This window comes from Enhydra lutris, unplaced genomic scaffold, assembly GCF_002288905.1.
Source record: "Enhydra lutris kenyoni isolate GAN:26980312 unplaced genomic scaffold, ASM228890v2 scaffoldscaffold13, whole genome shotgun sequence".
Lineage (NCBI taxonomy): Eukaryota > Metazoa > Chordata > Mammalia > Carnivora > Mustelidae > Enhydra > Enhydra lutris.
The window spans coordinates 35,176,032-35,188,436 of NW_019154097.1; the positions used below are offsets into that span (position 1 = coordinate 35,176,032).

Below are 12,405 nucleotides of genomic sequence, written 5' to 3' on the forward strand. Positions count from 1 at the left end.
TCCTCATTCTGTATTATCCTTGTAAAGCTTTCGTCCCCTTTTTATGTTCTGGTTAATTTCCCTACGCTGCCTGTCCACCGGGGGTTCTCTGATTTATTCTTTCACTGTTATCGTGGTACTTGCACCGTTCATGTTGAATTCTTTCTTCCTTGTTGTCAACAGGCGCTTGCTTGTGCCAGAGCGAGAGACGCTGTTTAACACGCTAGCCAACAACCGGGAAATCATCAACCAGCAGAGGAAGAGGTTGAATCACCTGGTGGACAGTCTCCAGCAGCTCCGTCTCTATAACCAAACCTCCCAGTGGAGCCTGCCCTCGGATGTCAGCTCCCAGAGCAGCACTCAAGGGTATGCAGGGGAATGGGCCTGTCTGCGCCACTGGCACTCCATGGATGTGGTTGAAGGAATAGCTAACTATTTGGGAGTCACGTGCAGAAGCTGTAGAGTATTTCGGATGTGGGTTTGAAAGTGACTCTGCTCTCACCTGTGTCATCCTGGTCAGGTCCCTCACCCTCTCTAAGCCTTTGTTGCTTTGCCTATAAGATGGGAGTGACAGTACCTGCCTCGGGATTGTTAGAGAGTGAAATTGAGCGTGCCAGATGAGACAGGTGCCAGTAGATGATGGCAGATTCTATGTAAATAGCATTGTTCTTTTGAAAATTAACTGGTAGAATTAGGTTGACTAACGTGTCTAGAAGCTCTGACTTCTCATTTTGAGTAAAAACTTTCAGACCTGGCAGTTAGACAGTTTACTCCTGAAGTTACTGGGGTGTTATTATGTTTCTGCCTTTAGGCCAAATGTGTACCTTCTAACTGCACTTTGCTACAGCACAGTTAGTGCTGTGTTTGCCCTGGTGGGGGGAGGGGGCGGGTATTGAGGTTGTAATCTCTTTCCTTTTGGATTGGATTATGTTGATTGATTGGTCAGATTTCCTGTTTCCGTATTGGGAAGGCTTTCTGGCATTTATGTTTGGGGAGTTTCTCAGGTCATAGTTGGTTTGTATATAACACAATCCTCTTTTAGTTTTGACAGTGACCTCGAAAGTCTCCGTAATGCTTTGTTGAAAACCACCATAGAATCTCACACCAAGCCCTTGTCCAGAGTGCCAGGTAAACACGTTCTTCTCATTCTTTAACTCTCTGCATTGTCTTCTGTTGACTTCTTAAAAACCAAGTCTTAAGCATTTATGGGTTCATGAATTTCTTGCAGCTAAACTGTCCCCCGTGAAACAAGCACAGCTAAGAAACTTTTTGGCCAAGAGGAAGACCCCCCCAGTGAGATCCACTGCCCCAGGTAAAGGGAACAGGTCCTGAATTTTTAGCCTCAAACATACAGTACCTGGTATGAAAGTAGGACAGAAGGAGGAGTCTGTATGTATCCGTGTCTGTGTGTCTGTGTTTTCCTTCGGCTCATAGTAAGAAATAGAAGAAATGTCCCCAGATCTGTTGCCCATCTGAATATTAGAGTAGAGAGCAGCTTGTACATACTGTTCAGGGCAGTTCAAGGTAGTAGCTGTGGCTTTGACACTGTGTTCTATAGTCCTTCGGTTATGTGGTGGTGTTTCCCAAGGGTTTGGAGAACACTGAGCTGGTACCAGGGACCCAGACCTCTGCTTTGTCTGAAGATGCTTTACTTGTCTAACTTGCATGGGGTTTGGAGTAGAATTGCTTTGGGGTTGGGGAAATACTTAGGAAACTACTTAGGAAATAAAGGAAGAAATAAGAAAGAAATAAAGGAAAAAACTACTTAGGAAATAAAGCAAAAACCTACTATGAGAGAATGATGGCACAGCACACTTTTGGAAAAGAAGCCATGTGACTAATGAAAAAGAATTTTATCATTAAATTACTATGTTATCATCTCAATTTTGTTTTTAAAAAATACTTGTCATGTGGGGTTCCTGGGTGGCATAGTTGGTTGGATATCCGACCCTTGGTTTTGGCTCAGGTCATGATCTCGTGGTTGTGGAATTGAGCCCCGCCTTGGGCTCTGCACTCAGTGCGGAGTCTGCCTCAGATTCTTTTTCTCCCTTTTCCCCCTCTCCCTGCTTGAGCATGCTCGCCTTCTCTCTAAAATGAATTAAAAAATTTTTCTTTTTCTTTCTTTCTTTCTTTTTTTTTTCTAAATACTTGTCAGGGACGCCTAGGTGGCTCAGTCCGTTAAGCTTCTGCCTTCGGCTCAGGTCTTGATCCCAGGTTCCTGGGATCAAGCTCCACATCTGGCTCCCTGCTCAGTGGGAAGCCTGCTTCTTGCTCTCCCTCTGCCTGCCGCTCCCCTGTTTGTGCTCTCTCTCTCTCTCTCCTTCTCTGTCAAATAAATAAATCAAATCCTTTTTTAAAAAATTACTTGTCCTATACAACTTCATACATAATCATGCTTTGCTTTAGTGCCCATATCTGCTTTTTTTCTTTGAAATTGTGTTGTAAGTTGAAACTGTTTTTTAATACCAACAACAGATGCTTTTTGGTAATTAATAGAAGGAAATTTAATCTTACTGTACCATGACTTATTAATTTTTCTGTAATCATATAATATTGAGTGTAAATCAATCAGTAATATTGAGTATAATCATGTAATATTGAGAGTAAATAGTAGTCACAGATAAGGGAATTTTTTCTTTTTTGTAAGTAGTCTCCACGACCAGTGCGGGACTTGAACTCATTGAGTTTGAGATTAAGACCTGAGCCGAGGGACGCCTGGGTGGCTCAGTGGGTTAAAGCCTCTGCCTTTGGCTCAGGTCATGATCCCAGGGTCCTGGGATCGAGCCCCGCATCGGGCTCTCTGCTCAGCAGGGAGCCTGCTTCCTCCTCTCTCTCTCTCTCTCTCTCTCTCTCTCTCTCTCTACCTGCCTCTCTGCCTACTTGTGATCTCTGTCTGTCAAATAAATAAATACAATCTTTAAAAAAAAAAAATGAGAGAGTTAACCATGTGATCCAGTAAATCACTCATGGGCAGGTACCCAGAAGAACTGAGAACAGGGGCTCAGACAGGTATCTGTACACTCATGTTCATAGCAGCACTGTGCACAGTAGCTGAAAGGTAGAAGCAAGCCAGGTGTCCGTCAGCAGCTGAAAAGACAAGCGCAGTGGGGTATTATGCGTACCTTAAAGAGGAAGGAAATTCTGATGACATGCTATACAGTGGATGAGCCAGGAGAACAACATGCTAACAGCGATGAGCTGGTCACAAAAAGACAGACACTGTACGACTGCACTTGTATGATGAGGTCCTTAGAGTCGTGAAATTTACAGACACAAAAAGAATGGCAGTTGCCAGGGACCGCAGGGGAGAGAATGGGAGAATTATGGAGACTGGGTACAGAGTTTTAGTTTTACAAGATGCAAAGAATTCTGGAGATGGACCACAGTGTTCATGTACTTAAAGCTGGAGAAGTGTACACTTAAAAAATGGTTAAGGTGGTAAATTTTAATGTTTTGTGTATTTTGCCATAATAAAAAAAATGGGACATTTTAAAAATTAAAAAATAACTTTCATGAGCTTTTTGCTCTGCCTTATTTTTAAATATTGAACATACGCCTTCTGATGACTGCACACTATTTTCTTGTATTAGAAGGCTGTAATTTACTTATCCACTTCCTGTTAAGTATTAATCTCATTGCCAAGATTTTGTTCAGAACATCCTTGTTCACAAATCTTTAACCACATCTCTGATTGTATCTTCGTAATAAATTCCTTAGAAGTGAGATTTATGTAATTTACTTGCTCATTCAACAAATATGATTGCCTACTTTATCCCAAACATTGGTTAATAAGAGAAACATAGTGTTTGACCACATTAGACTTTCAGTTTGGAAGATAATACAGACATTAAGTAGAAACTGCATATTATAGTCAAGCACTTTAAATCTAGGAAATATACTTAAAGGATAATTCAGAGCATATAAACATATTTAACTTTTTTAAAGATTTTATGTATTTGTTTGACAGAGATCACAAGTAGGCCGAGAAGCAGGCAGAGAGAGGCGAGGAAGCAGGCTCCCTGCTGAGCAGAGAGCCCGATGCGGGGCTCCATCCCAGGACCCTGGGATCATGACCTGAGCCGAAGGCAGAGGCTTTAACCCGCTGAACCACCCAGGCGCCCCCATATTTAATTTTCTAAAAAAGATTTTATTTAGGGATGCCTGGGTGGCTCAGTCAGTTAAGCATCTTCCTTTGGCTCAGGTCATGATCCCAGGGTCCTGGGATTGAGTCCAACATTGGGCTTCTTGCTCAGTGGGGAGCCTGCTTCTGCCTCTGCCTTCTGTTCTCCCTGCTTGTGCTCGCTCTCTTGCACGCTCGCTCTCTCTCTCTCTCACAAATAAATAAAATTAAAAAAAGAAAAAGATTTTACTTATTTATTTGAGAGAGGCCCAGTTGAGAGAGCATGAGCAGAGGAGAGGGGCAGAGGGAGAGGGAGAAGCAGACTCCTGCTGGGCAAGGAGCTCCACTTGGGGCTGGATCCTCAGCCGGAGGCAGCCTCTGAGCCACCCAGGTGCCCCCAAAATATTTAACTTTTAAAGTTATGAACTATAGGGCACGTGGGTGACTCAGTGGGTTAAACCTCTGCTTTCAGCTCAGGTCATGGTCCCAGGGTCCTGGGATCAAGGCCCGCATTGGGCTCTCTGCTCAGCAGGGAGCCTCCTTCCCTCCTGCCCCCGCCACCTGCCTCTCTGTCTACTTGTGATCTCTTTCTGTCAAATAAATAAATAAATCTTTAAAAAAAATAAAGTTATGAACTACAATACATGTACAGTAAAGAACACAAAGCAGAATTGCCCATCTGTGTAACCTCTACCTCAGTTAGAAAACAGAACCTTTTCGTGGCCAACTTCCTAGACCCCTCTTGTGCATCCCAGTCTTCCGGCTCCCAAGAGGTATCATTGTATGGACATATGTGAAAGTGTGCCTTTGCTTTTATTTGTCTGTTTTTTTCTTTTGATATTTGTAATTTTTACTTACTATTTTGAAAAATTTCAAAACTCCAGCTGCAAGGATAATCGTGAGCACCCACTTACCCTTCACCCAGATTTCCTAGTAATGTTGGTCACAATTGCTTTATTTTTCTCCTCTCTACCACACACGTGCACGTTATTGTTAATAATATTTTTAATGTATTTACTGAGTTTTTTATCTCAATTCCAGTATAGTTAACGTACAGTGTTACGTTAGTTTCAGGTGTACAATGCAGTGAATCCACAGTTCCGTTCAGTACTCGGTGCTCCTTGTGATAGCTGTCCTCTCTGACCCCATCACCTTTTTCACCCGTCCTCCGCCCACCTCCCCTCTGATGACCTGCAGTTCTTCTCTGTGGTTACGAGTCTGTTTCTTAGTTTGCCCTCCGCTCTCCTTTTTCTCCCCTTTATTCGTTTTTTTTTGTTTCTTAAATTCTTCATATGAGTGAAGTTATGTATTTCTTTTTCTCTAACTCACTTTTTCGCTTAGCATTATATTCTCTAGATGCATCCATATTGTTGTGGATGACCAGATTTCATTCTTTTCTATGTCTGTGCACACACACACACACACAGAGGGCGCATCTTCTTAATCCATTCCCCCGTTGGTGGACACTCCGGCTGCTTCCGTAGTTTGGCTGTTGTCAGCAACGCTGCAGTAAACGCAGGGTGCACGGATCCCTTTGAGTTAGTGTTTTGCTTTGGGAAAATACCCAGTAGTGCAGTTCCTGGATGGTAGCATAGTTCTGTTTTTAATTGTTTGAGAAACGTCCATGCTGTCTTCCACAGTGGCTGCACCAGCTTGTATTCGAACCAGCAGTGCTGGAGGGTGCCTTTTTCTCCACATCCTGCCCAGCACCTGTTTCTTGTGTTTTTTATTTTAATCCTTCTGACAGGTGTGAGGTGGTGTCTCATGGTAGCTTTGATGACATTTTCCTGACAGAAGAGTGATGTTGAGCGTCTGTGCGTGTGTCTGTTGGCCGTCTACATGTCTTTGGAGAAATGTCTGCTCATGTCTTGTGCCCCATTTTTAATTGGATTATTTGGTTTTTTGGTGTTGAATTGTATAAGTTCTTTATGTATTTTGGATTCTAATCCTTTATGGAATATGCCGTTTGCAAATATCTTCTCCCATTCAGTAGGTTGTCTTTTAGTTAAAATGCTGTGCAGAAGCTTTTAATTTTGATGTAGTCCCAATAGTTTATTTTTGCTTTTGTCTCCCTTACCTCAAGACATATCTAGAAAGATGTTGCTATGGCCAGTATCAGAGAAATTGCTGCTTGTGCTCTCTTCTGGGATTTTTAGGGTTTCAGGTCTCGCATGTGGGTCCTTCATCCATTTGCAGTTTATTTTTGTGTGTGCATGAGAAAGTGGTGCAGTTTCACTCCTTTTTATGTGACTGTCCGCTTTTCCCTACACCATTTGTTGAGGAGACTATCTTTTCCCCATTGCATATTCTTTCCTCAGTTGATCATGGGTTTATTTCTAGGTTTTATATTCTGTTTCTTTGATCTGTGTCTATTTTAATGTGCCAGTACCATGACATTTTGATTACCGTAACTTTGTAACAGAACTTGAAATCGGAAATTATGATGCCTCCAGTTTGGTTTTTCTTTTTCAAGATTGCGTTGGCTATTTGGGACCTTTTGTGGTTCCATGCCAAGTTTAGGATTGTACGTTCTAGTTCTGTGAAAAATGCTGTTGGTGTTTTGATAGGGACCACATTAAATGTGTAGCTTGCTTTGGGTAATACAGACATTCTGATATTTGTTCTTCCAATCCAAGAGCATGGAATGTCTTTCCTTTTTTTTTTTTTTTTAAAGATTTATTTCATGGAGAGTGTGCGTGAGGGAGGCGAGGGACAGGGGGAGAGGGAGAGAGAGAATCCCAAGCACGCTCCCCGCTGAGCACAAAGCCCTACAGGGTGCTTGATCCCAGGACCCCAGGATCATGATCTGAACCGAAATCAAGAGTCAGATGCTTAACTGACTGAGCCACCCAGGCACCCCTGTCTTTCCATTTCTTGGTGTCTTCTTGAATTTCTTTCATCAGTTTTTATAGTTTTGAGAGTACAGGTCTTTCTATTATTATTTTTGATGAACTATTTAAAAATAAGTTGCAAACAGGACTTGTTACTCCTAAGTGTTCTATCATGTGTCCTTTAAGAATAAGATGTTCTCTTACACAATAATACAATGATCAGATTTAGAAAATTTAACCTTGACAGAGCACTGTTATCTATTATGCAATCCGTACTGGCAATTTGCCAACTGTTCCTCTTATGACCTTCATAGCATCTTTTAAAAATCAAGGATCCAGTTCAGAATTGGACATTGCATTGAGTTGCCATTCTCTTCAGTCTCCCTAATTGTGCTTTTCTTGTCAGTTTTTAATATTTTATTTATTTGTTTATTTATTTTTAAAGATTTTGTTTATTTATTTGACAGACAGATCACAAGTAGGCAGAGAGGCAGGCAGAGAGAGAGGAAGGGAAGCAGGCTCCCTGCTGAACAGAGAGCCCGACGCGGGGCTCGATCCCAGGACCCTGGGATCATGACCTGAGCTGAAAGCAGAGGCTTTAACCCACTGAGCCACGCAGGCACCCCGTCTTGTCAGTTTTATTACCTGAGCGATGTCTTCTCAGACACTGTTGTTTGGTTTTGCCTGTTTTGGAGGGTTTTGCCTGCTGTGCCGCTGCAGTCTCCGGCTGTATAAATGTGCTGCATTTACTTACCCTTTCTCCCCTTGGTGGCCGCTTACTGTCTCCAGTTTCTGGCTGTAGTGGAACAAAATGTTGTTCTGAACATCTTCAGGCACATGTGTTCTCGTTGCACTGTCGGCCGGTGCTCCGCCCACCACCCAGCTTCCATAGATTTCTTCTCTGCAGTTGTCCAAAGTGGCTGTACCAGCTTACTCTGCTTTACCATCAAGGTGTGACTATGTCAGTTTTCTACATTTTTCTACATTTGCACATTTCTACAAGCTTAATATTGTCAGTCTTTTTCCTTCTAACGACTCTGGTGTAACCCTTGTATGTGTTACTAAGTATTTGGTTAATATATTGTCAGTCTTTTTCCTTCTAACGACTCTGGTGTAACCCTTGTATGTGTTACTAAGTATTTGGTTAATAATTGACTTTTGTGTCATTGACACAACATTGACAAGTTTGTGGTTGCATCTTTTGCTCATTTATCTATCGGGTAATCTGTCTAACTGATGTGTGGAAGTTTGTGTTCATTCTGGATACCAGCCCTTTGTTGGTCATATGGGTTGTAGTTATTCACTTTATTGCTTTTTTCCTTCTTTTGGCAAACAGAAGTGCTTTATTTAAAATGGACTCACCAGCCTTCTCTTTTGCAGTTGGTACTTCTGTGTTCTCTTTAAGAAGTCCTTCTCTAGGGGCGCCTGGGTGGCTTAGTCCTTAAGCGTCTGCCTTTGGCTCAGATCATGATCCCAGGGTCCTGGGATTGAGCCTCGCATCAGGCTCTCTGCTTGGCGGGGAGCCCTTCTCCCTCTCCCCCCGCTGTGTTCCCTCTCTGGCTGTGTTTCTCTCTGTCAAATAAATAAATAAAAACTTAAAAAAAAAAAAAAAAGAAATCCTTCTCAAGAGTATGCATGTACTTTTATTATTGTCTGGAAATATTAATAGTTTGCCTTTCAAATTTAGATCTGCCATCTACCTGGAATTGATTTTGTTTTAAACAGCTGTATCAAGGTATAACTTACATATGATAAAATTCAGGGGTGCATGGGTGGCTTAGTTGGTTAAGCGACTGCCTTCAGCTCAGATCATGATCCCAGGGTCCTAGGATCGAGCCTCACATTGGGCTCCCTGCTCAGTGGGGAGCCTGCTTCTCCGTCTCCCTCTTCTGCTCTGCCTGCTTGTGGTCTCTCACTCTTTCTGCCAAATAAATACATAAAATCTTTAAAAATATATATTATAAAATTCATCTTTTGCAAGTGTTGAGTCTGATGGTTTTTATTAAACTTGCAGAATTGTATAACCGTCACCACATTCCAGTTTTAGAATACTCCTACCACGCAGGAAGTTTCTTCATGCTTGTTTATAGTCATTCCCTCCTCTGCCCCCAGCAACCACTGATCTTTTTTCTTTCTATCGGGATCTGCCTTTTTTTGAAATTGCGTGTAAATGGAATCATACATAGTTTTTTGGTTTGGTTTCTTTCACGTAGTATGTTTTTGAGGTTCATGCATGATGCATAACATAAGTAGTTCACGCCTTCTAATTGCTGAGTAGTGGTCCATCCTCTGGGTGTACCATGTTTTGTTTATACTGTCTGGAATTGATTTGTGCTGAAGATACAAAGTATGGCTCACGTGTTTTATATTTACAAGACTGATTGTCCTGGTAATGTTTATTGAAAAGAGTCCTTTGCTCCCTGCTGAGTGGCCACCTTTGCTGTAAGTCAGTTATCCTTATACACAGGCCTCTTGGCGTCATACACTGGTGAGAAGCCGCCGCTACCACACTGCCGTAATTAACTTGTACTAAATAAACCTCGGTGCTCTTCTTTTTCTAGACTCCAAAGCTGTGCTGTCTTAATACACTGGACTACTTAAATTAATAAAAACTAAGTCAAGCTAAAAATTCAGTTACACAGTCACAGACAAATGTAGCTCCATTTCACGTGCTCAGTGGGTACATGTGACTAGTGACCGCCATAACAGGGTAGTAATGACTTCATTGTCATAGGAGGTTCTGGAACCTCGGACGGCAGGTGGCGACCTTTTTCTTTAAGGGTTGGGTAGTAAATATTTTAGGCTTGCCGGCCTCATGGTTTTTGTTGTGCCTAATTCACCTCTGCCCTTGTGATGGGAGAGCAGCTACAGACAGTATACAAATGCATGAACATGTCAGTGTTTCAGTAGAACTTTAGTTGTAAAAACAGGTAGTTGGCCCAAGGTTTTAGTTTGTTGACCCATGATCTAGAATGTTTTGGCTCTTCCTGGTACTTTCTATTTCTGTATTAATATTGGAATTGTCTTGCTAACTTCTGTCTCCCTCAAAGAAAAGTTGAGATTTTGATTGGGATTGTATTAAATCTCTAGATTAACTTGAGAGAACTGGCATTTTTACAGTGTTGATCTTTTAGTTCCTAAACATGGTGTATTTTTATTTGTGTCTTTAATTTCTCTCAGTGTTTTCTTCATGAAGGATATATATATCTCTCGTTAGACTGATTCCCATGAGTTTAATATTTTTAATGTTTCTGGGGCACCTGGGTGGTTCAGTTAAGCGTCTGCCTATAGCTTAGGTCATGATCCCAGGGTCCTGGGATGGATCAAGCCCCACATGAGGCTCCCTGCTCAGCAGGGTGTCTGCTTCTCTCTCTGCCCCTCCCCCTGCTTGTGCTTGCTCTCTCTCTATCTCTAAAATAAATAAAAATCTTGAAAAGAAATTTTAATGTTCCTATGATGATGGATTTTCTTCATTAAATTTCATTTTATGTTTTATGTTAGATGTGATAATAGAAATATATTGGATCTTTTGTATGTTGACTTTGTATCCAGCAATGTAGCTAACCTGATTTATTCAAATAATGTCTGTAACTATTTCTTGAACTTTCTATGGGAACACTTACATTCTATATAGGTACTAATACTTTTGTTTCTTCTTTTTTGGTCCTTTATTTTTCTTACCTTATTTCACTCGCTAGGACCACCAGTGCAGAAGCCGTTAAAGTCGTGAGTGAGCAAACTTGTCTTGAGCTCAAAGGGAGGGGTTTCTGTAGTTCCCACAAGGCGTGATGAAGATTTCTGTCCTTTTTTTTTCTGTTAATGTGGCTTTTTGCCTTTTCTGATCTGAGTTAGAGTTTAAGCAGAATAATACATATTTTTTTTAAGATTGTATTTATTTATTTTACACAGGGAGACAGAGCAAGGGAGGAAGCACAAGCAGGGGGAGCGGGAGAGGGAGAAGCAGGCTTCCCTCGGAGCAGGGAGCCTGATGCAGGGCTTGATTCCAGGACCCTGAGATCATGACCTGAGCTGAAGGCCAGTGCTTAAGGACTGAATCACCCAGGCACCCCCAGAATAAGATTCTTTAGGTTTCAATGGAGCCCCTTTTCTAATGGTAGGAAGGTAGCCACATCCTTGATCCCAGCAGGAGAGATGTGGCTGGCGAAGCTTGAAGACTTGAAATTTTCATTTAATTACCTTTAATTATTTTTAACTTAAATAGTCACATATGGCTAATGGCCACAAAACTGAGCGGTGCTGCAGCCCTGGCAGGTAGCCTGGGTTTTCAGGTGCATTTGTTGACGGCGACAAATAAAATCTTACGGAGTGATGTGCCCATAAGGCAACCAAGTCAGTAAATAGTAGCGGTGCTTTTAAGTCACTTGAGAAAGAGCTAGGTCTTTGGTTTGGTTTATGTTTTTTCCAGTATACAGGCAGCCCTGTGTATTTGAAAATAGCATGAGGCCTTACTTCATCATTTGTAGAAGAGGGGAAAAAAGAGGGCAGGTCAGTTTTTATTTCAGGGATTTTTTTTTTTAAGCCTAATTGATTCAAAAGAATCATTTGAGGGTTGGGGATGTTGGAAGCGCCAGGACGGAGGACATTCAGTCTTCCCCATTTCGCGTGCCCTGTTCTTAGAAGTTTGCTGCTGGCAAGAGGCTCTTCTCTGCAAGCTTGTCTGGTCCTTTCCCGGTTTGCTGGTTCTGCTTGTGAGAACTTGCGGGGCGGCTTGAGCTCTCCGCCTCTGCCCAGCGCATATTCCGTCTCTCACTGCCCATTTTGTTTGTTTGGCGACGGTCAACACGTTCCTGGCCGGCACCGCTCGGTTTCTCAAAGCTTCCTTTGAGCAGGGCCCCCAGACCGTGGATGTTCACCTTCCCCGACAGCTTCTTCCACTTAAAAGAAGTCGTAACTAAAGGGTTTCTAAACCGGGTATTTCCGTGTTGACAGTGAAAGTGACACAGCTTGCAGGCTTGCTCGAATCATCTAACTTGCGTTTTGTTCTGGTTGGCAGCCAGCCTGTCCCGGTCAGCCTTCCTGTCTCAGAGATACTACGAAGACTTGGACGAAGCCAGTTCCACATCATCTGTGTCCCAGTCGTTGGAGGGCGAGGACGTGCGGGTGTCCTGTAAGGACGATGACACGGTGGCCCAGGTCCCACGGCACGCGCCTGTGGTGCGCACCCCTTCCATCCAGCCCGGAGTCTTGCCGCAGGCAACGCCTTTTGCTAAATCTCCCCTGATTCATGGTTCGCCTGGCGTGATGGGAACGACCAGTAAGTGCACAGCGGCTCGCTGTGGGGTGTGTGTTTGCTGGAGGAGCCGTACCTGGCTTTTCTGCTATTGCACCACGAGGCCACCCCCTCTCTGCTCATGGTCTAGAAATTAGAAGCTGAATTCAGAAAATCTGAAAGAGGCAGGGAGAAGGGGCCCTGCAGGGCTCACACTGGCAAGGCTTTCCTGTGAGTCCGGCAGG

The 12,405-nt window shown here is 42.8% G+C and overlaps 1 protein-coding gene across 6 annotated transcripts in view; it reads left to right on the forward strand.

The window, feature by feature from the left end:
- The window catches only part of LOC111145520 (nucleoporin 214), a 99,547-nt gene that overhangs the window by 30,815 nt on the left and 56,327 nt on the right, over window positions 1-12,405 (forward strand). For all 6 annotated transcript variants that reach the window (XM_022500413.1, XM_022500414.1, XM_022500415.1 and 3 more), the window contains exons 19-22: window positions 163-345; window positions 1,022-1,107; window positions 1,208-1,291; window positions 11,945-12,205. In XM_022500413.1, the coding sequence (XP_022356121.1) occupies window positions 163-345; window positions 1,022-1,107; window positions 1,208-1,291; window positions 11,945-12,205 (614 nt within the window). The remainder of the gene's footprint in view (window positions 1-162; window positions 346-1,021; window positions 1,108-1,207; window positions 1,292-11,944; window positions 12,206-12,405) is intronic.